Source organism: Toxotes jaculatrix, chromosome 5, assembly GCF_017976425.1.
Source record: "Toxotes jaculatrix isolate fToxJac2 chromosome 5, fToxJac2.pri, whole genome shotgun sequence".
In the NCBI taxonomy this organism is placed as follows: Eukaryota; Metazoa; Chordata; class Actinopteri; family Toxotidae; genus Toxotes; species Toxotes jaculatrix.
The window spans coordinates 6,159,967-6,183,319 of NC_054398.1; the positions used below are offsets into that span (position 1 = coordinate 6,159,967).

Sequence of the window (23,353 nt, forward strand, 5' to 3'; positions counted from 1 at the left end):
AAGAATAGCTGAGATGTAAATAAGAACCACTCGGTCATACAAAAATAAATAAATAAATAAATAATAAAATCACATGACCATACATTTATTACAAATATCACAATCCAGGAAACAACAATTTTTCAATAAATCACATCTTTGGGAACTCTGGGGCAAAATTCCTTTATAGATGTTTTAAATACAACTCACAATTTATTCTTTACAATTGTGAAGTTCATCTCCAACCGTAGGGACAAACATAACTTCTCCCACCCGCATGTATAAGGTGCTCCAGAAAATACAAGGTAGCAAACAGGGAAAAGACCAGTCATTTGTTGAACTGCGAGATGCATGTTATCTTTGATAAATCATTCCAGTATGGTCTGAATGATTTTACAGATATTATTCATGCAATTTGGTGTAGTAGGATCTTTTTCATAAACAATTTGATCAAAATAAATTCAAAATTATTCAGTGTTTTAATTTGAAACATCATTAAATGTTTTTTTTTTTTTAATCGTACAAATAGAATTTTTCTTGAATCGCAATCTCACACATATTCATTTTGTCACCTGTTTCCAAAAGACATATCATTCAGTCAACCCAGAGATGCTTCAAGTAGAGGATAGACAGAAAGACAGATGGAAAACACAAAGGTGAAGACAGAGAAAAAAAATGGAGAAATGGCAAATGAGAGCATAGAGATGTGCTGTATTATATAAAGCACAGAGCAGAACCGTTTTTCAGTCTGAATGAGTCACACAGAAGATAAACCTCCAATCTGATAAATGTGTTTTGTGTATGCAAGGACTCTCACTAAGAGAGCTGTGATTTGTAGCAAATGAAACACAAACACATTTTATTTTGTACTGAAGCCCACACAGTCATGTCACTGCGCTTCAGGCAGTTTCTTTGCTAATTTATGCTTAGTGTTTCACTGCCAAATCAGACCAAACGTGGCATCATCGTAAGAATGACCCTGGGATATTTAGTAAACTGATATTGAAGAAAAACAATTCACTTAAACATTTCACATTTGTTTTACAGGATTTAGCGATCAGCTGATAAAACAACGCCAATCAAAAAAAAAAAAAAAAACCTGTTGTACTTCTCAGCCAAGTTTCTACATCTGTGTTCACCATCATTTACAATACACAATTAAATCACATCTTGTGGATTGAAAAAAGTCATCTTAATACAGACGCATGTGTTTGTAATCACAAACAAAAATTAAGACTTAGCTAAACTGCTGCAATCAAGCAATCCAAGATAAATTCAGAGGGCGGTGATGTAAATTCAATTGTATACTGCCCCATCACTGGCTCCTCAAACATGTGCACTTGTAATAACTGAGGGGCAAGAAAAAATGTGATACCATTTACAGAATAACTTTCTGTAAATTTTAAACCCTGTGTATTTATTTGTTGTTGCTGTGACATACATGACTGAGACTGAGGAAAGATAAACATCTGAGCAAAGACCATAAAGCGCAAAAAGCAGCAGGGTCAGCCATGACGAAAGTCCGAATACAGATTCAAGTATGTTGGGTTGTTTTTTTTTTTGTTTAGTCTTTTTTTTTTTACTGGTGGTAAAACAAGAATTCTGTCATTAACTTTCTCTCTTTTATGACTGCTGATTTGATTTTAAACATATTTTTTAAATCCAATCAGAAAACTGAACTCTAGGAATAATCTTGCAACTTTTAAGTTCTCCGATACCAAGAGCAAACTCTGGCAACTTTTTCTGATGGCAAACCCTACCACTGAGCAGTCGATCAGTACAGACAGAGAAGCTGATCAAAGGACAGGTTTTGGTACAACCTTGAGAAAAGAATCAAAATGCTACCTCAAGAACAACAAAATTCGCATATCTATACCCAAAAACATGACAGTGTGATACATCTCAAATTTATCTGTACCTTGGGTTTAATACTGTACTACAGGCTGTGTTCTTTTCAGCTACCCAGCTCCTTCAGATCAGCAGACATGTGCATGATGGTGACAGGATTAAATAGTAGTAGCAGCCTCTGGGCTGAAAGCACAATGGATCTGATAGGATGTCTGATAACTCTACGCAGGGGCTTGCAGATGAGAAACTGGTCCTGTCTGTAATCTGGTAAAATTGTTTCTGCTTCTCACGTCTGCTTTTATTTTTTTTGTCTGAAAAACACACTGTCTGTAGAAAGTTTACAATTCTTGGCCCAGCTTCTGCAGTGAGTTGTCAGAAGGATACAAAAGAGGAGATAAATGAGGGAATGCTCCTGGGGATCCAGCTGTGGTTTGATTCCCCTCCTCTCATTTCCTCTCTTTCTTCTCTCCACCCCTCCGCCGTAGCCTCCTCTGACCAGAACTTGCAGTTCTGGCATCATCACAGCATTGTGGCACTGTCCTCACAGCCCTGCTGGGTGAGAGGGGATTCGAGGAGGAGGAGGAGGGGGATGTCAGGCTTGTGTCTCTCTCCTTACTGGAAGAGGGGCAGGAAGTGTGTCAGGAGACATGTGCAATGAGTCTGACTCGGGTCTGGATGTCCTGGCGGCAAAGGGGGCACGTCTCTAACTGTAAGGCACACTCCATACACATACCACTGGAAGAAGATGGAGGAAAAAAACAACATAAAAGAAGATTTCAGTATTACTTCAGAGTAAATGCTGGACAGTGAAAACAAGCTTGGTTTTATATATATGCATTCAGACCCCCTCCTCGTGCTCTCAGAGTCCTTTAAATACTTTTTGGCAAACTCCACGCAAGCTGTCGTATGCCTTTTACTTTAAGTGGCTTCTCTCTGCCCACTCTACCATTAAGGCCTGATTGATGGACTGCTGCTGAGATGGTTGTTTTGCCCACAGGTTCACTTCCCAGTAACTCAGTTTGGTTCTAGAAAGAATCCTAATGGTTCCAAATTTTTTCTTTTTCCCAATTATTTAGGCCACTTTTCTCCTGGAACACGCAAAGCTTCAGAAATGGTTTTATACCCTTTAATCACAGAGGTCTACGGTGAGATCATTGAACTTCATGGCTTGGTTCTTGTCCTGACATTCAGTGTGAATTGTGGGACTTTGGGCCTACAGGTGTGTGCCTTTCTAACCTACGTCCAATCAATTCAATTTACAACAGATGGACTCCAATCAAGTTCTAGACTTGAGTTCTAGATCTCCAGGATAATTAAAGCAAACAAGATGCAGCTGATCACACTTTGGAGCGGCAGAGAAAATTTCTAAAAACAGAAATCAGACGCACACGTACCCATGTCCACAGGGCCGCAGCTCCGTGTCAGCCATGACGTCACAACAGAGCGTGCAGCAGTTGTCTCTGATGCTAACCTGCTTTAGTAAGGCCAGACGCCGGTGTCTGGGAAACACACACGCATTGAAAAAAAACAAACACACACACACACACAAAAACAGGTGAATATAGATAAGAATTTAAACCTTGTTTTCTTTTGTGTACAGAAATGACACTTTAGCACTGTAGAGACACAGAACGTACTTGCACTGTGGGAAGTCCATGCCCTTAAAATGTAGGTTTGCTATGTTTCTTGCTATATGATATGTCAGACTTTATTCAAATGCTTATGCTGTATGTCATAATTTTACTGTCCACTTTTTCATCAATTAAATAGCAGCAGTAACTTTTCTGACAACCCTGCAATCATTTCTGCAAATTATGATGTTCAGTTTTTGTTGATGCTGCGTCAGATTCAACCACGGTAATGTTCAAGTTCATGCTGTTACACTAGATTGCCAACATTTAAAGTTTCACAAAGATAGTATTTATCACGCAGCCATAGATCTGGCACATGGCAGACATTTTGTCTTGTCAAACACAGGTATGATAAGTAACATTAATAGGTGCATTTCATGTTGCTAGAATGCTGCCACGCTGGGTCCAAGAAAGGTCTGTGGAACAGTAGCACATTAGACTATGAAGGTGATACACAGATATTGTTCAGTTGATTTCACGACATCTCATTGTTCTATATAAAGTCTTTACATTAGATTTGCAAAAAGGCTAAAAGAGCTGTTATAATGTTGCCAAGAAATGACAGAGTGATGAAAATGCTCTATGTACACTGGAGCAACCCCAAACGATGAGTCATGTTTGTATCATGCCGTACCTACGTGTTGGACACTGTGTGCAAACAAATGATTCACTGGTCAGAGGACCCTTGGGTAAGACAACAGATTACATATGGCTTTCCCAAACTGTCGGTGCGTCGCCTATTTTAGACACAGCCATAAAAATCACTTAAAGGAGCAGTTTCAGTTCATACCTGGGTAGGATGATCTTTTCACTGGGCAGCAATGAAGCAAAATCATTGAAGGTGCTGAACTTGACAGAAGGTGGGTGACGGAAAGGCTTGGCCCCAAAGTTGAACTCACACTGCTGGTATGACATAAAGCTGGCTGCAGCGAAGAAACCCGACCTGACAGAAGCATAGGTGAAGGAAGAAAGGGGTTTAGTTGAAAGGAGGAGGAGAGACAGAAGAAAGAACAGGGAACAGCAAAGAAGGAGGGAAAAAGGAAGGACGGGAAAGAGTAATAGAAAGTCAGAAGGTGACTCTGTGTGTGGTCTTACGTCGCTGATGAGAAGACCTGTTTCTCTGGTGGCAGCTGATGTCCGTTCAGATAGAAGATCATCTGCTTCTTACTGAGGTCCAACAGGAAGCCGATGGCATCTCCTAATAAACAGGACACACACGCACACAAACACATAACAGAATAATGCCTCGGCATGATATTATTACTATTATCCCTCTGTGTGGTAGATAAATCAGTGTGAATTCTGGTAGTGACAGCAGTGTGTGGGCACTAGAATCACAAAAGGGTAATTCCACACCAACCCACAAACTAGTGGAGATAAATTAAAGATTCTTAGTTCAAGAAAAAAAAGGTGTGTGTGTATGTATGTATATATATGTATATATATATATAGCCCCAACAATTTCAAATTTTCTTTCTACTGTATGATTAACAAATAGAAAAAAAAATTGTAGTCCTAAGTAATAACTGTGTGTGTTGGTGTGTGTCGTGCATACCCTCTTTCCAACAGGGGTGAGAGTGAGGTTTACTCCGAGCATTGTACCAGATGAGCTGCCTGCAGCCATCATAAGCACATGAGTATTCATCATCTCCTATTCCATAACCCTCCTGTAACAGACACACAAAATGCTTAAGTATGTGTCTGCAGAGAAAGTGGTCACAATGTGAGAAGGCTGAACAGTGAAAAGGATTACATGGTTGAGGAACTTGCTGTCCTTGGTGGCCCATCCGATTTGCATCACGCCTGATGTAATGACCGTCACCTCGTAGTACCAGACGCCTGAATCTACGCAAAATGTACAACGCACGCTCTCAAAGGACGAGGCGTCACACCGTGCCTGGCGATGGGAGCAAATTGAGGAAGAAAAAGTTAATGAGTATTGAAACATCAATAATTTACTAAATAAGTAGATCAGCTATTGATCACATGGACATCCCTGAATTCTAATAAATGACACACACACTAACCTCTAGTCCAGTGGGGGAAATCTTCAGGTACTCGCTGACATCGTTGCTGTTGAGCATGGCGTTGATATTAGTGAGGTTGACCTTCTCGTAGGTGAACTGACGACCCTCCTTAAGGACTGAACAGGGGACAACAGGACAAGTTTCTTTCCGTCTTCACTGACTCACATACGCATACTTAATTTTAAAGAGAATGGCGCTGTCTCTTCAGCCTGTGCTCCTTCACAAACATACGCTGTCGAAAACATGGGGCTACTCACACAGATTGTCGAGGCTCCACTGTGAACAGAATCCGACCTGCCTCTTCAGATAGTCCGGATGCTCTGCCCACGACTCCAGAACAGCGAGTCGATTGCTGATACATGACTCGGACACTGTCAGTTTGTTCTCACCTGAGGGCAAGAAAAGAGCGTGAGAAGGAATGATTAAATAACAACACAACAAATGAATCTTAAAACAGCGTAAAGAAAAAAGTTACAGCAGTGTGAGCTAACCTGACAGAAACCCTGAGCTAGTGGCACCTCCAAAGACTAACTTGTTAAATCGGAAGTGCAGCCTCTCCCATCTCAATCTCGCAGTATAACATTTCATAAGAAAAAGTAATCAAACAGCCACCAGAGTAGAAGATGAAATTAAAGCCGGGGCCTGTTATCATGGAAACGGCAAACAGCATCTCTGCTCATTGCTTTGATGAGGTCACTTTTAATATAATTATATATCATTTTTTATAGAAGGCACTAGTGCTCGCCTGTTTCATCATTAGTCTTTATTTTGAAATGGTTTTATGAGACAGTGAGTGAACCTACTGGTCTGCGAGAACTTCTCCAACGCGATGAGAGCAAACAGCATGACAGTAGGGTGGGCCTCAGAACTCTGGAGGGAGATTTACAGATAGGAAATAGTCATGCATGTGTGGACCTTTTCATTTGGTTCATTTGACAAAAACATTTCCTTTCACCCCAACATACGATAACAACACAATTTCTGAGACTCATGTGCAACAGTTTCACAACAACTTCCCTATATTGACTGCACAATCATCAACATGTCTACCTTCTAGAATAAACTTTACTAAGAACATTTATCTAAATGTATTTGTTAGCTCCTGCAAAAAGTCACTATCATTCATGTATATAAAACTTTATTTTAAAAAAACGTGTTCTGACTCACTCTTGTTCTTTCTTCCCAAACTCCTCCTCAACACTTACAGGAACAGTTTCACATTAACAAGACATTGCAAGAGGGCAACTTTGGGAGCTTTATGTAACAGTGAAGCGGGTGCTTAGTGTTTTTCCACAAAACCTGGCCACTTAGAACTTATTTTTTTAGAACTTAAGGATCTTATCTGATGAATACCAAGGACAATTTGAGAAGCAGTAGAAGAGTTAAAAACAGAAGATGTACTTGTTGATAACCACACTACTCTCAGTGATGGACAAGATCAAACGATTTCTCCTCATGCCTTCATTTGAAGCACACCGAAGCAATGACACTGCGCTTACACACAGAGCACCACCACTTACATCAACAGTTGGATAACTACAGCTGACACCTCAGCAGTTAAGCAAACACAATGAATCAACAAATGTTATACTTCCATATATTAAGTATTTCATGTACAAAAAGAGATGTTTAATATTTATATTAACAAGGTTTAAAACAACACGTGGGAGAATTTAAAAAAAAAAACATTATCATAAGGAAAGTGATTACCCCACCAACGCAACATCCATGGATAACATCATAAATTAAAGTCAAGTAATTAAATGTTAAACCTTCCCACAAAATGGATCACAAACAAGCAAACTGCCACAATTAGGTGAGTGTATGTTCACTCACCAGGCTCTCTAGAAGGTACTCAAGCGTTCCAGGGCTCAATAGTCCAATACTGGCTGGTCCTGAGAGAGAGAGAGAAAAAAAAAAATCTGAGCTGAAAAAGAACTGTTTTATAAATATACTTATGAACCGCCACCTCTAGCCAGTGTTTCTGTCCAACCCAAATAATTAATAATGGATAGTGATGATAATAATCATCTCTACAAATAAAAAGTGTGTTCCAGTGGAAATGTGTTGCCCTAAAGGGTCACTGAAGGAGCCATGTGTAAGAATTTGCCAACTGTCAAATTCATACTCCAAACAAACAGGCGACTGCACATTACCAAAAAACTGAGGTGTTTACTTCTATCTCCATCTTCTATAATCCATTAGATAAAATGTTAGTGATGTGGATGTTGTTCGCAATCAGTGCCTGAGTGTGTTTGAGAGTCTACATGATCATAGCAAGTAAGTAACGTGCGAGTGGAAGCACTCAAGACCAAGAATACTGACTCAAGGATTTAAAAAAAAAAACGTCAAGTGTGTAAATGTGGACTGTACCAGCCAGTTTCTCTGCCAGGCATCCTAGGACAGCTGTGGTGTTTCTGTGTTTAGCAGGGTTTAGAGCATCCTGTTGTGCTACAGCTGAACTCAGACTCAACATGTCAGAGAGTTTCTGGAGAGCATCCTGGAGAGAGGATATGGAGCAGTTAATCTTATGAAGGTCACATGCACACACAGTTTCTATGAAACAGTCCAAAAGATGGAGAGGGTGGAGAATTTTATACAAGTTCTTAATGTCCAATGGAAGTTAGTATGACAGATAGGTGTTTTATGTTTAATGTTACATTTAATCCAATAGTTAGACATGGAAAATGAAAAGTCAAACAGACCTGCAGGTGTAACACATCCTGTCTGTAGGTGGCACTAGTTTTAGAAATACCTATTACTAGCAGGTGACATCAACACATTCACATCTGCAGGTCTAAACTGCTGCTGCTAAGCAATTCACTATTGAGGGAGACAAAATTTCTAGCTTTGTCACTGTACGTATGCGTGCACACACACACACACACACACACACAGCTGTATCAAAATAGAAAACAGATTAAATTCTGAAAACCAGTGGAAATGGATGAACCTGTAGCTTTTGGGGCCCTTGGGCAGTTGCCCAGTTTTGCCCTGTGGATAATCCAGCCTTGATCTTTGTCCCAAACACACACGTAAGCCACTAACCTTGGTGGGTAGGGGACACTCATCCAATAGAAGGGTGATCACTGCAGGGCCAAGCGGATCGTCCAATGGGATCACTCGAATCAGGGACTGGACGACTTCCAGCCAACCATCATCTAAGAGAGAAAATAAGAAAGGTTTGAATTTAGATTTAACTAACTGAATTCACCTGACCCTTCACATACATCCTATTACATACTACTGTGTGAAAGGCCACTATGGCTGCATAAAGCATTAAGGAAACATTTTACTCACCTGGTGTCTTAATAATTAATATGGTTTTATCCTTAAGTGCATTCAATGGACATTATATTCATTCGGAAAAGCACATACCCCTTATAGGTACATATAAATTAAGTCAATTTTTGCAATACCATACATATTGACCATCTTGCAGTCACTTAAGGTAAAGTTTGGTAAAGGTAAGACTATTTTATTCTTATCAGTCAAAGTAATAAAAAGTGTCAGGGTCAGTGTTTGGGAAAACGGATACTTTAAGTTTTTAATTATTTCTTGGCACAGCTGTTATTGAAGACTGGATAATACTTTAACATATGTATGTTTACAGTTGCTCTTTTTTGGCAGTGTTTTTCATGAAAAAAGGAAGAATGGTCTTAATGAAACCAGATAACTCAAAGGTAATTGAACCGTGCTGAAATCTCTTCATGAGACAGTCTCTCAGAGTATTGGATGCGGAACAAATGCGAAAACACCCATTTCCTGTCCATTAGGTGACTCTGTAATAACAACTCTCTCCCTAACCCCATCACTTATGAAAGCTGACTGGCTTATGAATAATGTAACATGGTAGCACATGTCAAACAGAAAGTGACTGACTGGCTGGCTGACTTGCTGCTTGGCTGCCTTCAGGGTTCAGTATCTGCAAGCTAATACCCAACTTGGCTGTTGTCAAGCTACACAACACCACATCATGTGAGCATCAAACACCATATGTGCATGACACAAGGCCCAAACACAAGCATGCACACAACCACACTCTCACACTCACAAACACACACGCACACAGCATGAACGTGTGGACCATACACACAAGAAAGCACACAGACAACAAATCAAAAAACGCACAAACAGCAGCCAGACAGACACAAACCCAAATAAGACTCAGACTTGTTAGTTACTGTCCATCTAAAGAATACAGCAACTCTTTGATATTTAATTAACTTGCCACTCAAACTAGCAAATACACAAAGAAAAACTAAGGGATATTTTAATCCTATTTAGACAAAGTTCACATGTAGCAGCCAACACATGATGTCTGATGTCTGCAGTGTAAGTCGTGACTATGTCCTTTCCCCAGGTGATGCAATGTTCCCCCGAGCTGGGCCAGTGGGCGTGCTGGAGAAATGCTGAGGCAGCTCTATTACACAAAAAAATGTAAGCAGAAGACAGGCGGTGTTGCAGCCCCCCTCCTCTGTTCAGTGACGGTTTCTCCAGTTTGACATATATGGGCGCTTTTACACCTCATTCAAACTCGCCCGCCCTACTTGTGTGGGATGCGTATATTTTGGTCCTCAAAATTGTGTTTCCTCTTAACAACAGAACACGGCTCAACCGAACCAAATACACTTACAGGCTTACAGCTAGACCTGCTTTTGAACACCACATTTTTCAAACACTGAAGTAAATGTACATATCTCTGAAGACAGAAGAGTAGGAGTGGTTTGAATGGGCTGTCAAAGGGGCTAAATTTGTCAAACTGAGCTAGTTTCATTTAAACCTGAAGAAACACTGAACTGAAACTAAGTCTGATGTCTGAGGAGCTGTGGACATAACTAAAAGCCAAGCAAGACATGATCTGTGGGTCGAGACAACATTAACCGCCTTGAGTAAGGCTAATGTTCCTACATTTCCCAATATTATAACTTCTAATTTTTTTTTAAAGTTATGTTTCATGGACAAATTGCTGTCTGATAAGTCAATGCTTGGCATATGAATGAGTGTTTCATGTTTTTCCTTACCTGTCTCTGCCATCTCATGCAAAGTGATCATGGAGTAAGGAGGCTCTTGGTCACTGAAAAACAAAAAACAGTTCACAGAATATGATAACAGTCTTGTTTAGGATTGTTGACCTGAATGTTATACATCACAAACTCTGCTCAGTAAGAGCATTAAACCAGCAAACAATCAACAGATCAAACTAATGATTCAGCCTCTGGGTTTGTGTTATTGCCATAATGACAGTAATGTTACCACACAGAGAGGTTACAGCAAGCATGTAATTGTGAGGAATTTACTTCACTGGGTGGTGGTGGTGCTGATGATGCTGCTGCTATTACTGCTGCTTGGCTCATCCCAAGCTGAAAACTGCTTTCTTTCTGACAAGCATAACTCCAGCCAGCTTGATCTTCAGATTTCATTACACAACTAAATACTACTGTAACTAGATTTTCTTTCATTTATAGGTCAAACTGTGCAAAATTTCTTGGAACAGCGCAACATACACATGTGCTGAAGACCACCAAATGTACACCTTTTCTGTTAACTTAAAATGCAGTTATTAATTAACAAATTTAGACCTACTTTTCAGCCTGCAACTGTTTTATCCAAGCATGTATATATGGTTTTCTGGTACATGAAGGACCACAAGCAGTGGACATAAATCAACATTAATAAAAATGATATAATAGAGATGTTCAGAAAACTCCATTATTGTCTAAAGCTGGTCAAGACAGAGTAGAAGCAGAGTCTCCCTGAAAGTGCAGCTTTCACTTTTTACTGCGTGAATTTCAGGAATACGACAACACAATATGCTATGAAATTAGAGATGCTCTAGTGCTCAAGTTCGGGGAGAGGAGACTGAAACTGGTCTATTTAAGGTACACTAGGAAACTTCAGGCACACTACTGGGCTCCTGCTGTCACTAATAGGATCAGTCTAGTAGCCAGACAAATATAACAGACCACGCTGCTTTTTTTTTTCTTTGACCTATTCTAAGATTCATATTTAAATTTTTAATGCCAATTGTAACTCCTGAACTGTGCCACACTCGATATCCTGCCCATAATTTGTTTGCAAAGCCAACCAAATCCATGCTGATGAAAACTCCCCAAGGGTAACACTGAGCAGCTTTTCTCAGAAGACAGTGATTGTTCAGTGGAAGAGGAGGATAAGGAAGAAAGTACCTCTGTGCCTAAGCAAGCAAAACAAATCTTGCGACATCATTGCAGCAAGTCATCGCCATGTCAAGAGAGAAAACCGACCAACACAAAGTCCTCTCTTAAAGGTACGATATGTAACATTAAGAAAAGCCTGTTATTAATAACACCGGCGGCCGTTAAGTGAACTGCCATCAGCATCCTGCGGCTTGCGCTCATACCCGCGAGCAAGCATCGGCCAAAATAGTGACATAACATACACAACACTGAACATTACTGACCAGCATCATAGTGATAGATGAATTAAGAAAAGTTACACTGTTATTATAATGTGATTATAAACTACATTTGATATTATAGACTATATTTGACTCTCCAGCACTGGCACAGCACTAAAACAAAGTGTGGACTACAGATTGACTAATGCTGTGTTTTTTTATAAATAGGATTTATAATGCGTAATATTGTTATCAGCTTGCTGTAGAGCACAATACAGGCTAGTGACACTGAACTAATCCATTCTCCTTCCATGATACACTGGCTGCATTTATATGATTTGTCATTATTAGCCAGTCAGCTAGCCATCTCTAGAGCCTCAGCAATGTCAGCATAACTAAATTTACTTGATGAAAAAAACAAACAGTTAGTGAACTAGACGGAAAATCATACATAAGATGTGTTACCACCATAGACATCACAGACATAATGACATATTTAATCAAAATACATCTGATATTTCAGCTTTCATACGTTTGGCTCACATATTGCATTATTGGTAGTTCCTCAATAATACTAACAAAGTGAGAGTAGAAGACGTTTGTGATTTTTCCCTGTGGCATTTCTGCACAACATATTGTACTGTGATACTGTTAGTTTCACAGAAAAGTGACACAAGACTTAGTCATCTCAAAGGCGGGACTTTACTTTGTAAATGTGGAGTGTGTGATTGTGCCCCTGCTCAAGCTCACAAAATTTCAACCTTCCTTCATGCTGATAGAGGATCAAGAGTTAGTTGAGTAAGAGTTGCTAGTACACCTACTTTACCAGGGCACTGCTACTGATTATCTACATGACAATGACAATATTATTTTAAAAAGTAAGTGAACTTTTGGACATAAGTTCTTTAATTAAAAATCAGGTTAGTCACATGTCTGCTTGTTGTCCTCACTCTGCAACATGATAACATGACAACAGCAAAATGCTATTATTTTTCAAACTGCTTTTAACCCTTCCTCTCCTCCTCATCCCTGTAATATTAACAAGCATTTCTAAACTTACTTGTCTACAAGTGTCCTGATGACAGCCAGAGTGTCCAGCACCAGGCCATCCACATTCTGCTTCTTCCGTCGTGGCTCATGGGGCCCCCGCCCTCTGCGTGGTGGCCTGACCGGGTCCCTGGGCCGACTGCTCCGAGCCTCTCCAGCATCGGCACCTACACCTGTACCATGATCCACCCGTCTAGCCTGTCCTCGGGTCGCCCTTGTTGACCCATGGTGATGGTCCTCCAAGTCACTATCTTCCCGGCACACACAGCTGTTACCCATGATTCCAGTGCCGGAGACCACACTGGCAAGGGTCTCCCAGAATGAAGGACGGGGGTTTGAGGAGGAAAGGAAGAGCAGAACCCTTGCAAGGCTCCTGCAGGCACAGAAAGTGATCCAGGCGGCTACTATCATATCATTTGGAGAACTTGGTTTTGGGGGACTCTTACCCCAGCAGGCTGGGTGGGGTCAGCGTCAATGATCATTCTGTTGCCAAGCAGAGATGTGGGGTTTGTGTGGGAGTAATAATATATGGCTAGTTAAATGGACCAGGAGGGGTCAAGTGATGCAACGAAAAAAGCTCTGAACATCATAGGAAGCACAACATTCAAGTCCAGCTGTCGTCCTGGGCACGCACAGCTGTGGAAGTGACACAAACAAAACACAGAAAGTGAAACACTGCCCCTAAGTTAAGTGTGTCTGACCTGCATATTTGACTGTCTAGCAGCTGATCTTATTCTGCCAGCAGCAAAGCTTAAAACGAGCGGAAATGATACACCCCATGCAATAAGGGTCACTTCAGAAAGAAATGAAGAAAACTGTTACAACTGGAAATAAAATCAACGTTAGCCATTTAGCTGGACATCTCTCAAGCAAGGTAACCATTATACATTAGTATAGACAGTCACAGTATATTGACAACGATATCATCATATGCTAAATGTCCGAGACGTTTTAGTATTGTTGACAAACAAGAGCTTTTCGGTTTGCTGGGTAGCAAGCTAGCCACCCACCAAGCGAGTACTGTAACGTTAGTAGTTCCAAATGAAAACCAACTCTCACACTCACAAACTCGCACATATAATTTCATTAGTAAACTATAAAGGTTAAATTTTTATGTAGACACATACTTACGTTGCTACCACTTGAAAAACAACAGCACTGAGACGCAGGCGAGGAGGACCAAAGTAGTTCACAAAACAGACAGCTAACTAGCTAGCTACGTTGTGTGGTAGCTAGCCAGCTAACGCTAGCTGGACACTCCTCTGATTCTGTCAAACGACACACAAGTTAGCTAACGTAACTGGCCATGAACTACGTGCGAGCACAGCGTTTGACTCAGCCGCCGGTAAACTGTAGGCGTACATTTACATGACCCGCCTGTATTCCGCAACACACCTTTACTGAAGTCTAAAACAGCACATTCATTCACACACGACGCTACACCGCTAGCTGCCTGCTAAGTTCCGTAGCGCTGGCAGCTAACATTAAAGGGCTGACCATCATCAGCTGTGGATGCGGAGGCGAGGCTGACGGAGGAGGAAGGAGGAGGAAGGAGGAGGAAGGAGGGTTTCTGTTGAAGGCAACGTCAACATACAGTAAAATACATTTTTTTAAAATAAAATCTTTCTTTCATTATCCATTGTGTATTACGTAACCTATTAAAATCTCCGGTTTGTTTGTTTTGTGTAGGCCTATCATATTTCTGCACTTTGTATTTTATGGCCAAAGACACACAAAGAAAATATCTCTAACCCCGCAGGAAGAGAGCTTCAGAATTATTATAGTGAGAAAATATAATAAAAGCAACAAGTTACAACAATAACATCAGGTGAAAATGCATCGTGTTTATAAAGTTGTATAAAGTAGCTACATTGCACTATAGTATCAGCACGAACACCTCAAACAGGTGTGCTACTACCACTGTTTCAGGTAACATAAGATAAGATGTAAACGAAAATAGAAATTGAAAGCAGAAGGCAACTCGACGCCCTGAAGCTGTCTGACGAGTGTATGAGCTCAATTCACAGTCACAAGATTTAAAAACAAACAAACAAAAAAAAACAAACAAACCTCAAAATGCATTCATGAACTATATGAAAACAGAATAGAGATATTATATAGAAATTTAAAAATGCTCCTATAAAATATGTTGCCCTAACATTGAATTGTTTAATGGGATTACCAGCAATCCAGAGATTCAGTTGCTCATGTGAATCTGCACTGTGCCACTGAAAGACTAAAAAGGCTTTGAGAATCAGTTTAGTCATCAAAACATTTAGTGACACTAACATTATGAGACTAACTCAGAGTCAACTCTTTTGGGTCAAGGAATCAGAATAATAGAGCAGAGAGGACAGAGAAGAGCTGAAGGTGAGCTGGGTCAGGACAGCAGGATCCAGATCCGTGTTTCAGGCTTCAGTCCATCAAAATACTTCTGTTTGTCCTTCTCTATGTAACCATAACAAATGTGATTTAACAACGACAGGCAGTTTGATGTCGCAGAATTTGGGCACCTGAATTCCCAATCACATATATGATGGTATAGATAATATTATCATTTGAAAAACTGAATTGGGTAAATAAAAGCATCCACAATATGCAGTGAAACAAATGTGACAGTCCAGAACAAAATATAATCCGTTTTTTTAATTTCCCTACATTCAAGGCATAAACATCAATTTCACTAATATTATCATTTTTTTCACTAATATTATCAGTTTTATTTCTTATTTAGCTTAAGCAATTAAAGAGCTCACAGGCCCTGACATGGTAACCTGCCTAAAGCTGGAATAAAAGGGTTTTAGCTAATTATCAAATAGGAAAGGTGTGCATGCATTGAGTATGTATTCTTTTTCAATTTACATTGTTTTATTCAGATAATCACAGAACCAAAGATTTTTCATGATAATACATTTAGATGGTGTTCTGTAAATTGGGACAGTCATACACTCTGCTTCGGTCTAGGGCTGTATTGAAGGAGTTGTCACGATACATCCCACTCTTGCCCAGTTCCTCAGAGAATCTTTGTGACTTAGGATGGAAAGTACACGGCGAGCTTTCAAAGGTTGGAGCAAGAAGACCGTAGTCACTGGAAGTGGTCCTGTAGAGGGGATTCTGAGACTTCCTCAGCACTGCACCTTTAACTGCTGGAATCATGCAGGAGAAAACTGGGTTTCCATGGTTGGAACATGTTTTTGGGTTTTCCACCTGCTGCTCTTGAGAAGCTGACATCACTGCAGTACCTAACAAAAGGAAACTGATATTAGAATTAACGCACCTCATAGCTTCAACACCAGATTTCACAAAACCAAGCTCATTTTTGGTATATGTCTACAATAAAGCTGATTAATGCAGAGGTTCTTTCTCATTTTGTTTCCCCATCACCACCTCTGAAATTAACATTAACATTAAAGGTTAATTGAACGAAATTGCCTACTTATGACTGCCAAAAATGAAAATATTTAGTCATATAAGGATTTGTCGAATCTGTACCTTTTATGTTAAAAACATCTTTGGAGAAAGTTTCACATGTATACTCCTAAAGAAACCTTGTAATACCCAGAGGGAGATCTATCTCCAGATAATACTTACGTGAAATGTTGGCAAGCTAATTTATGCTAAAATAAGTAACTAGGCTAAGCTAATTGTCGATTTATTTCTGCTAAAGTTGAACCAAAGTTAGCTAACGTTAGATCCCGAAAATTAATTGTTTCGCTGACTAAAAAATATCAGAATCTGTTAGAAACATAGTATAGTTACCTTCAAATGCAGTTACACAGGGAAACAATCTGCGTTGTGTCTTTATGGTTGTGTTAGTCGAAGCGCAGCTCAGAGAATAAGCGTCCGGTTACCATGGAAACAGCCAAACACAAGATGGGCTGACCGGCTGATTTCCCTACCCCAAGTGGGGCCTCCTCAAGTATGATTCACTGTCGACTTCCCTCGCGAACTTTACTTGTTAATTTGTTTATTTGTGGGTTTGGTTTTGCTTTACGTATGTGTACTTTTTCTGTTGTGGTCGTGTCTAATTCAGTTGTTGCTTTTTGGGTAGTGGGGAGGAGGAGGGGATTGTTCTCTGTCAAATCTTTATCAGTTATTGTTATCTCTTGTTATCTTGTTCCCATGAAAACAATAATGTGGAAAAATGAAAAAAAAAAAATCGGTGGATGTACAAAAATACATCAACAACATACTTTTGATAGTATAAAATGGATAAACCTATGGTATAAACCGGCACAACTGAATCGGTTTTATGAGTTATCAAGTATATTCCCACAGGACCTGAACGCATCATTAGTCTACATCATCACCAAGCGCCAGCTTTTTACATACAACTACCGCCTCTGCTCTTTTGAAACCGCTAAAAAATTATTAACAAATCCTTTTTTCAAACCCTGTTGTTTACAGACTTTTGCAAACTGTGTGTTGATGTTGCTCTCTTATTGTTAGTTTGGCTAACCTAAAGCAGATTTGCAAGGGTAACAGTGGTCTCTGACAGGCTATCTCCAACTTCTTCCACAGTGTGTGAAGTGTTGCAGTTAGCTTTAGCCTACCTCGGTTAGAGAAGAAGACGTGAGTAGCCTCAAGTAGCTTGACCCGCGGTCCTGCTCAGAGGATGGACAGCGAAATCCAAAGAGATGGGAGAGTCCTGGACCTCACGGATGATGCCTGGAGGGAAGACAAGCTGCCGTATGAAGATGTCACTATCCCTCTGGTAAATGCTGCAGTGTTAGATACAGATTACTGTTAGCATTAGCAGGAACCAAAGTTCACACAGTTTGTTTACAGTCAGCTGCAGGAGTTTCTCATCGGCGTTTCACATAGAGGTTTGGTTATCACGAAGGAGGAGATGTTCCTTAAGAGCTATTGTTAGCTCAGCTAATATGGAGGTTTATTGATGGCAGTACTGTGTATTGAACACAAAACAACCCCAATCTGGAATCGGTTTATGAAAAACAGCTTTTGAGTGCAGGAATCCACTTTTTATTTTTCAGCCGGTATGACAACTGCTGAACAGTGTAGGGATGAGTTGGCACTCCCTAACGGTTTGGGCTAACGGGCTTTAACAGGACATAGTACAATATTAGACAAATGATACATCAGATGAAGCACGTAAGGAAGCAGCCTAAAGTTACTGTGGGTTCAAACAGGGTGACAGCTCAGGGGAAATCCACTGCCATTTGATCTGCTGTACGAGGTGCACAAACTGCATAAACTGAGAGTGAACAGCTTTGAAGTTGAGTACAAAAAGCCCTCTCTTGCTTAAACCTAGAGACAGAAGTATGCTTCCAGGCTCAGAACATTTATGATTCTTGTGATTCTGGCTTTATATGCTCTCAGTTTTTGTCTTAATAACATCATACTGTTATACCAACATACTGATATAAAACAGAGTGAACTGAGATGGATGTGACTCGTGAGCCCCTTGCTCCTCCTGTTCATGGCATCTTGTCTTCCCTGTTCTCTGTTAGAGTGAACTACCTGAGGCTGAGCAGGACAATGGAGGATCCACAGAGTCTGTGAAAGAACAAGAGATGAAGTGGACAGACCTCGCCCTGCAGAGCCTTCACGAAAACACACCGAACACTGGAAGCTGAAAGACTTAGAACACAAGGTGCAGCCACTTACAGACAAATCTTCAATTCATCTCACGGCTACCAAGACTGTATTGCAGCAGGACAGATAGGCTTCCAAAATAAATCTCCTATACTTTTCCTAAATGTGGATCATTTTGACCTCATTCCTTGTGCCCAGCCTTGTTATCTCTAGGCAGTCCATTTAACCATGTTACGGTACACTTGAAGGAAAATGTCATTTCATGTATAACTCTGTTTTGGAAATTATATCTTGTCTCTTCCTTGTCATGGATTTCAAATTTATGTTAAGATGGCAGTTGTTGTGAGTTATGCAGCAGCCTCTTGGCTCAGGCCTCCCTGTGAGGTTTAAATGAGAGAAGAATATCCTGACTTTGGATCCCATCATCACTGTGCCTGTGTGGCCTCTGCTGTGAACTTGCGGACATGGTCATGTGACCCCTTCCCCAGCAGGACTGAGGGGTGTCGGTAGGAGCCCCCGAGGCGATCCCAGAGCGTGAAGTATTGTCCATAGTTGTAGTTGAAGTAGAGGTGATGGTCTGTGTGGTGAGCAGCACCATTGATCAAACATATCAGAGGCCCGGGGATGCGGTAGTCTCCATCATGTATGGAAATGGTCCAGATGTTGACAAAGACAAAGAGTGAGAGGTAGACCACCTGTAATGTAAAAATGTCATTTCAAAACACCATGTTAGTGATGTATTTGACCTGTGCTTTTCAAGCACCAGCATCATCAAAATGTGTCCAGATTTGTCTTCAGAATCATTCAATTAAAGTTTAACTCACATTGCAGTGAGTGGTGATTGTGGACTCATAATTTGCAATATGGTTCCTCCTCAAGCCTCAGCTCTAACATCAAAATATTTAGTAAAGAGTAACAGTCAGACCATCACCTTGTGGAGGGGGAAGATGAAAGGGTAGACGTGGTAGGGTAAGCTCTGCAGAAAGCCGTCAAGTGGGTGGAAGGCATGGCTGGCAAATGGTGTAGGGATCTTGAATATGTGGTGCTGCTTATGTAAGTGCTGAGGGGGAGAAACACAAATGGTCTGAATTTAAGGACTAATTTAGTGGGAAAAAAAACACCATTTAAACAACGTATTCATAGCTGTACAGTAAATTATGCTTAAAATCAGTTATTATGATGGAGGTAAACTATCATATTATGCAATTTTTATGAAATGTTAGCATCTTAAGTCCAGCTAACAAGTAGATGTCACAGAAATATACAGTTGAAGATTTCATATATTGATTCGTTGCCAAAAATGCTTCCACATTTACCCCCCCCATCACCAAGAGGCTCTTAGATTTTTTTAGTTACTTGGAGGCAGCTGTAAACACACAACTGCCATACTATCACTTTATAGCAAACTGTTTCTTTTACATGCCACACAGATACAGAGAAATGTTATCATTCATTTGTCATCTTGGTCATGGCCACCTGATGAATGAAAGTCCCAGCTTTACTCTGCCTTTAGCTCTGTTTTGGCCTCCACCAACTCCTGAGGAAAATATCTGGTTCTTTAGTCATATCTGTTTTTTTTTGTTTGTTTGTTTTTTTTTTGTTTTTTTTTGATGGTTCACCTTGTAAATGCTCTTATGGTGCATGCACCGGTGTATCCAGTAGATACACATGTCAGTAAAGAACAAGAAACCAGCAATGCTCAGGAACAATCCAGCCCAGCCTGAAACAGAAACAAACCAGCACACATATGAGCATCATAAGGGTTCATTATTCGTCAACCTGTTTACCATTTAAGAAATGTTGGACTCATGACATTATAATTACTCATAACATTTAAATTGATCAAAGTTTATATGAACCCTGGCATGGCTTTTAAGAATTTAAGTAACTGTTTTCTCACCCAGGGAAGATTCGCTGATGCTGTTGTAAAGTTTGCTGTGTCCTCTGACCTCCCAGAAGAAAAGGGCTACTGTGGGGAAGCTCATCCAGAAGATAGAGACAGTTCCTAGTTGGATTTCTTTTTTAACCTGGTTCTGTCATTGGATCAAAAACATGAAGTTAGGATTTGGGAGAAGTTTGCTTTGGAATTGTTTGCATGTCTGTGCATGATGTTATCTTAAATAATAAAGAAAGAAGGGAAGTCAACCAAAGTCACTCGTTCAAACCCCCCAGTCATTTTATTGAGCTATGGGGTACAGAGCCTCGTCCATTAAACAGCCTACCTTAATAAACTGTGGACGTTTCATGAGCTTATGGTCAAAGACATAGTAGAAGTTAAGAGCACCAAAGCCCAGGTAAATCAGCTGTGCTCCCAGGTTGGTCACCACCCACAGGCTGATTATCTGACGCAGAGCTTCATCCTCAGGCCACGAGGCCGGGTAGACGTACGGAGTGAAGATGTAATGGTCAGCGATGTTCAGCACATGATCCATGGCACAATCTGTGAGTGGGAAGCAGCTGAAAGATCAACCCTGCTTTTCACCACCATGACAAAACCTATTAAAGATATGTACGGGAGAAACAACTGGTCATTGTAAGATGAAAAAGAACTGGCTGAACATTCCTAGAAATCTAGTTCTGTGAGAAAAACTACAGCACATAAAGGTGCAGAAATGGTTCTCTCTGTGAAGATATTTCTAAAGGGTAGTGAATCTTCATAAACTGAATTTAAAGGCTCTGCAGCTTATTGTTCCCAGCATGCTAGAGGTTAAGGTTTATATAGGTGTAATATTCCATTTTGGCCTGTGTTTTTATTCTTTTATTTTAATACAATTGCATTTTCATTGACAAGTTTCAATTAAATAAACCTGTCCAAGAGAGTGGCAGCTCATGCAGGCTTGGACAGAAAACCATGATTAACTTTGCAGCACACAAAGCAGAGAAACAGAACACAGCAACCATCAAATTAAAGTATTAGGAACGTCTGATTAAGGTCTTTCCCTGACTCACTATAATTAGTCAGTTCCTTAGTACCAGCATCAAAGAGGAGATTACAGAAATAATCTCTTTCTCAGGAGTCAACACATTTTCTATCAACACTTGGAGCACACTGGGGAACAAAATCAGACATCTGTTTATAAATGAAAGTAGTCTCGTAAGTCTAGCACAGCTGGAAAACAATTTTTTAAAACATTACTACAAAAACTAAAAATGACACATTAATCACCACTGAGTAAAGCTAGTATGGTCATTTGTCATGAGTTATTATTAATAATCAATAAACTCTACAATGTAGAATAGTTTAATGTCCGTACCTGTACAAATGGCAACTGTTCCAATGGAGGCTGTTACTCCAGTGCCATAATACTGAAGCTCAAAAGACGAATTTCTCCTCTGTTAATAAAACTGTACATGTTAGAGTGAGTACTGTTTTAACTGCTGGCTCTAGCTTGGCTGAATGATGATTAGACCAAAGCCCTGACTTTGTTTTTCTAGTTATCAAAAGCTGCTTCTGATGCTCTGTTTAGCTTAGTTGATAAAAGACCTTCAGTCCCATTCAGACTATATTCAAACATTAGTCTCCACACCTCTGCTTTAGAATTACCATACAATGTTAATCAAGTCAATCAGGGTGAAAACAGGAAAGCTGGGAAAGCTGTAAATAATAGAATTGTTGTTAAGCAGCAACATACAGTGCTTAACAAATTTATTAGACCACCTGTCATAAAAATGAGAAAACATGTATTTTAGAAATCTTTCAAAAACTTGTTTAAAACTAATATTGTTATTATTTATTTGGCAAATAACAAACAGAAACAACTAAATGGTCTTTTTTCACACATAATAACCAAAAAAAATGAAAAATCAAGCATGACATTCAGCCACTAAAACTAATTTTTCTGTTCAGTAATTGCAGAAATCTTCTCACTCGGCTGCATTTCAGGTAGTGTTTCCAGTGATGCAGATGTCAGTTTCTTTTTTACTTTCTTTTTCTTTTAAAGGTTTATACTCCATTTTATTAGATGCTTATGCCTAATTCATTGCTTTCCCTTGTGGCAAATTAGACATAATAAAGTATTATTTAAAATTAATTCACATTTACCTGCATTGTAATATACACTGTAATATCAAATATTATTGGTATCAACTTAACAGCAAAAGGATAACTGTACACCTGCTGCAGGACAGTTTACTGAAAAAGCAAAATTGCAAGCTCCATAAGCACCTTTTCCATGTATTCAGATTTATAAAGTTAAAGTATTTCAGTATAAATCTGTGGTCATTTCAAGAAATTCCAAGCAGCTGTTTCATGCTTTAAAATCATGAAACATTTTCAAAATAGATCATTGTTAAAGTGATTATTGCTGCTGAACTGACCTGCTTCAAGACCGGGGCCGGACGTCAGATTTGTGTGAGCCTTCCTAGAAAGTGGACGAGTCCTCTTTCCCCCACACACAGCGTGTCAACCAGCAAATGATTTGAGACAGAAAGCATGCGGCCTAATGCTGCAAATTGTTTAGTGGTGGATACACCACACACTGCTAATGTGAATTTACCCTGCATTCCAATAAGTTATCCAGATATATAAATAACAATTTCTTTTTTTTCCTAGAAAGCGGTGGAGATTCAAAAAGGAGGCTTCATTTGCTTCATTTAGTTGAGGCAGCAAGTGTGTTGACAGGATCCAGGGCGACACAAATGTGAGTCGCGGTGGAACAAGATCCCAGCATGCTCAGCAAATAACAAGGAGCTCGGTGGCAGTGAGAGACTTGATCTTCCAGTCACTTTCTGCTACTTTCAGTTCAGTTTCAGTGAAATTGTCTCTGTTTACTGGCAGATAGTTCATTTGATTGCAAGTAATAGAATGTGCTTCATCATTTCATGAGTTAATATCAAATCTGACGTCTTCATTCAGCCTATAGTCACATTCATAAAACATCTGAAAT

The 23,353-nt window shown here is 39.9% G+C and overlaps 3 protein-coding genes across 4 annotated transcripts; 1 reads left to right on the plus strand and 2 right to left on the minus strand.

The window, feature by feature from the left end:
- Positions 1 to 428: 428 nt before the first annotated feature.
- rspry1 (ring finger and SPRY domain containing 1) lies at positions 429 to 14,394 on the minus strand. 2 transcript variants are annotated; one of them, XM_041038728.1, is made up of 15 exons: positions 14,043 to 14,394; positions 12,925 to 13,547; positions 10,510 to 10,562; positions 8,534 to 8,646; positions 7,859 to 7,985; positions 7,322 to 7,380; positions 6,289 to 6,355; positions 5,743 to 5,874; positions 5,486 to 5,601; positions 5,212 to 5,355; positions 5,014 to 5,125; positions 4,554 to 4,656; positions 4,249 to 4,401; positions 3,222 to 3,326; positions 429 to 2,562 (listed from the first exon to the last, which is right to left on the minus strand). In XM_041038728.1, exons 2-15 carry the CDS (start codon positions 13,320 to 13,322, stop codon positions 2,466 to 2,468), a joined length of 1,779 nt encoding a protein of 592 aa, XP_040894662.1. In that variant the 5' UTR covers positions 13,323 to 13,547; positions 14,043 to 14,394; the 3' UTR covers positions 429 to 2,465. The 2 variants fall into 2 exon arrangements, with proteins under 2 accessions (XP_040894662.1, XP_040894663.1); XM_041038729.1 differs by having other exon boundaries at positions 14,039 to 14,394.
- Positions 14,395 to 17,221: 2,827 nt separating this feature from the next.
- Positions 17,222 to 18,921, plus strand: anapc13 (anaphase promoting complex subunit 13). Its single transcript, XM_041039284.1, has 2 exons — positions 17,222 to 17,625; positions 18,383 to 18,921. Exons 1-2 carry the CDS (start codon positions 17,527 to 17,529, stop codon positions 18,506 to 18,508), a joined length of 225 nt encoding a protein of 74 aa, XP_040895218.1. The 5' UTR covers positions 17,222 to 17,526; the 3' UTR covers positions 18,509 to 18,921.
- On the minus strand, positions 18,893 to 23,082 carry LOC121182658 (lathosterol oxidase-like). Its single transcript, XM_041039283.1, has 6 exons — positions 22,785 to 23,082; positions 20,690 to 20,907; positions 20,368 to 20,500; positions 20,087 to 20,187; positions 19,399 to 19,527; positions 18,893 to 19,162 (listed from the first exon to the last, which is right to left on the minus strand). The coding sequence occupies exons 2-6, from the start codon at positions 20,897 to 20,899 to the stop codon at positions 18,893 to 18,895; spliced, it is 843 nt and encodes a 280-aa protein (XP_040895217.1). The 5' UTR covers positions 20,900 to 20,907; positions 22,785 to 23,082.
- Positions 23,083 to 23,353: the final 271 nt, after the last annotated feature.

Bases quoted from the DNA above. Each gene is read 5' to 3' on its own strand.
- LOC121182658 (XM_041039283.1), bottom strand. From the start codon at position 20,899: ATGGATCATGTGCTGAACATCGCTGACCATTACATCTTCACTCCGTAC. The intron at 19,528-20,086 runs GTGAACCATCAA...TCTCCCCCTCAG, and splicing joins ACCATAAGAGCATTTACAAG to CACTTACATAAGCAGCACCA. The intron at 19,163-19,398 runs GTGATGGTCTGA...TTTACATTACAG, and splicing joins TCATCTTCCCCCTCCACAAG to GTGGTCTACCTCTCACTCTT.
- rspry1 (XM_041038728.1), bottom strand. From the start codon at position 13,322: ATGATAGTAGCCGCCTGGATCACTTTCTGTGCCTGCAGGAGCCTTGCA. The intron at 8,647-10,509 runs GTAAGGAAAAAC...TTTCTCTCTTAG, and splicing joins GCATGAGATGGCAGAGACAG to ATGATGGTTGGCTGGAAGTC. The intron at 5,126-5,211 runs GTAATCCTTTTC...TGTCTGTTACAG, and splicing joins ACAGCAAGTTCCTCAACCAT to GAGGGTTATGGAATAGGAGA.
- anapc13 (XM_041039284.1), top strand. From the start codon at position 17,527: ATGGACAGCGAAATCCAAAGAGATGGGAGAGTCCTGGACCTCACGGAT. The intron at 17,626-18,382 runs GTAAATGCTGCA...GTTCTCTGTTAG, and splicing joins AAGATGTCACTATCCCTCTG to AGTGAACTACCTGAGGCTGA.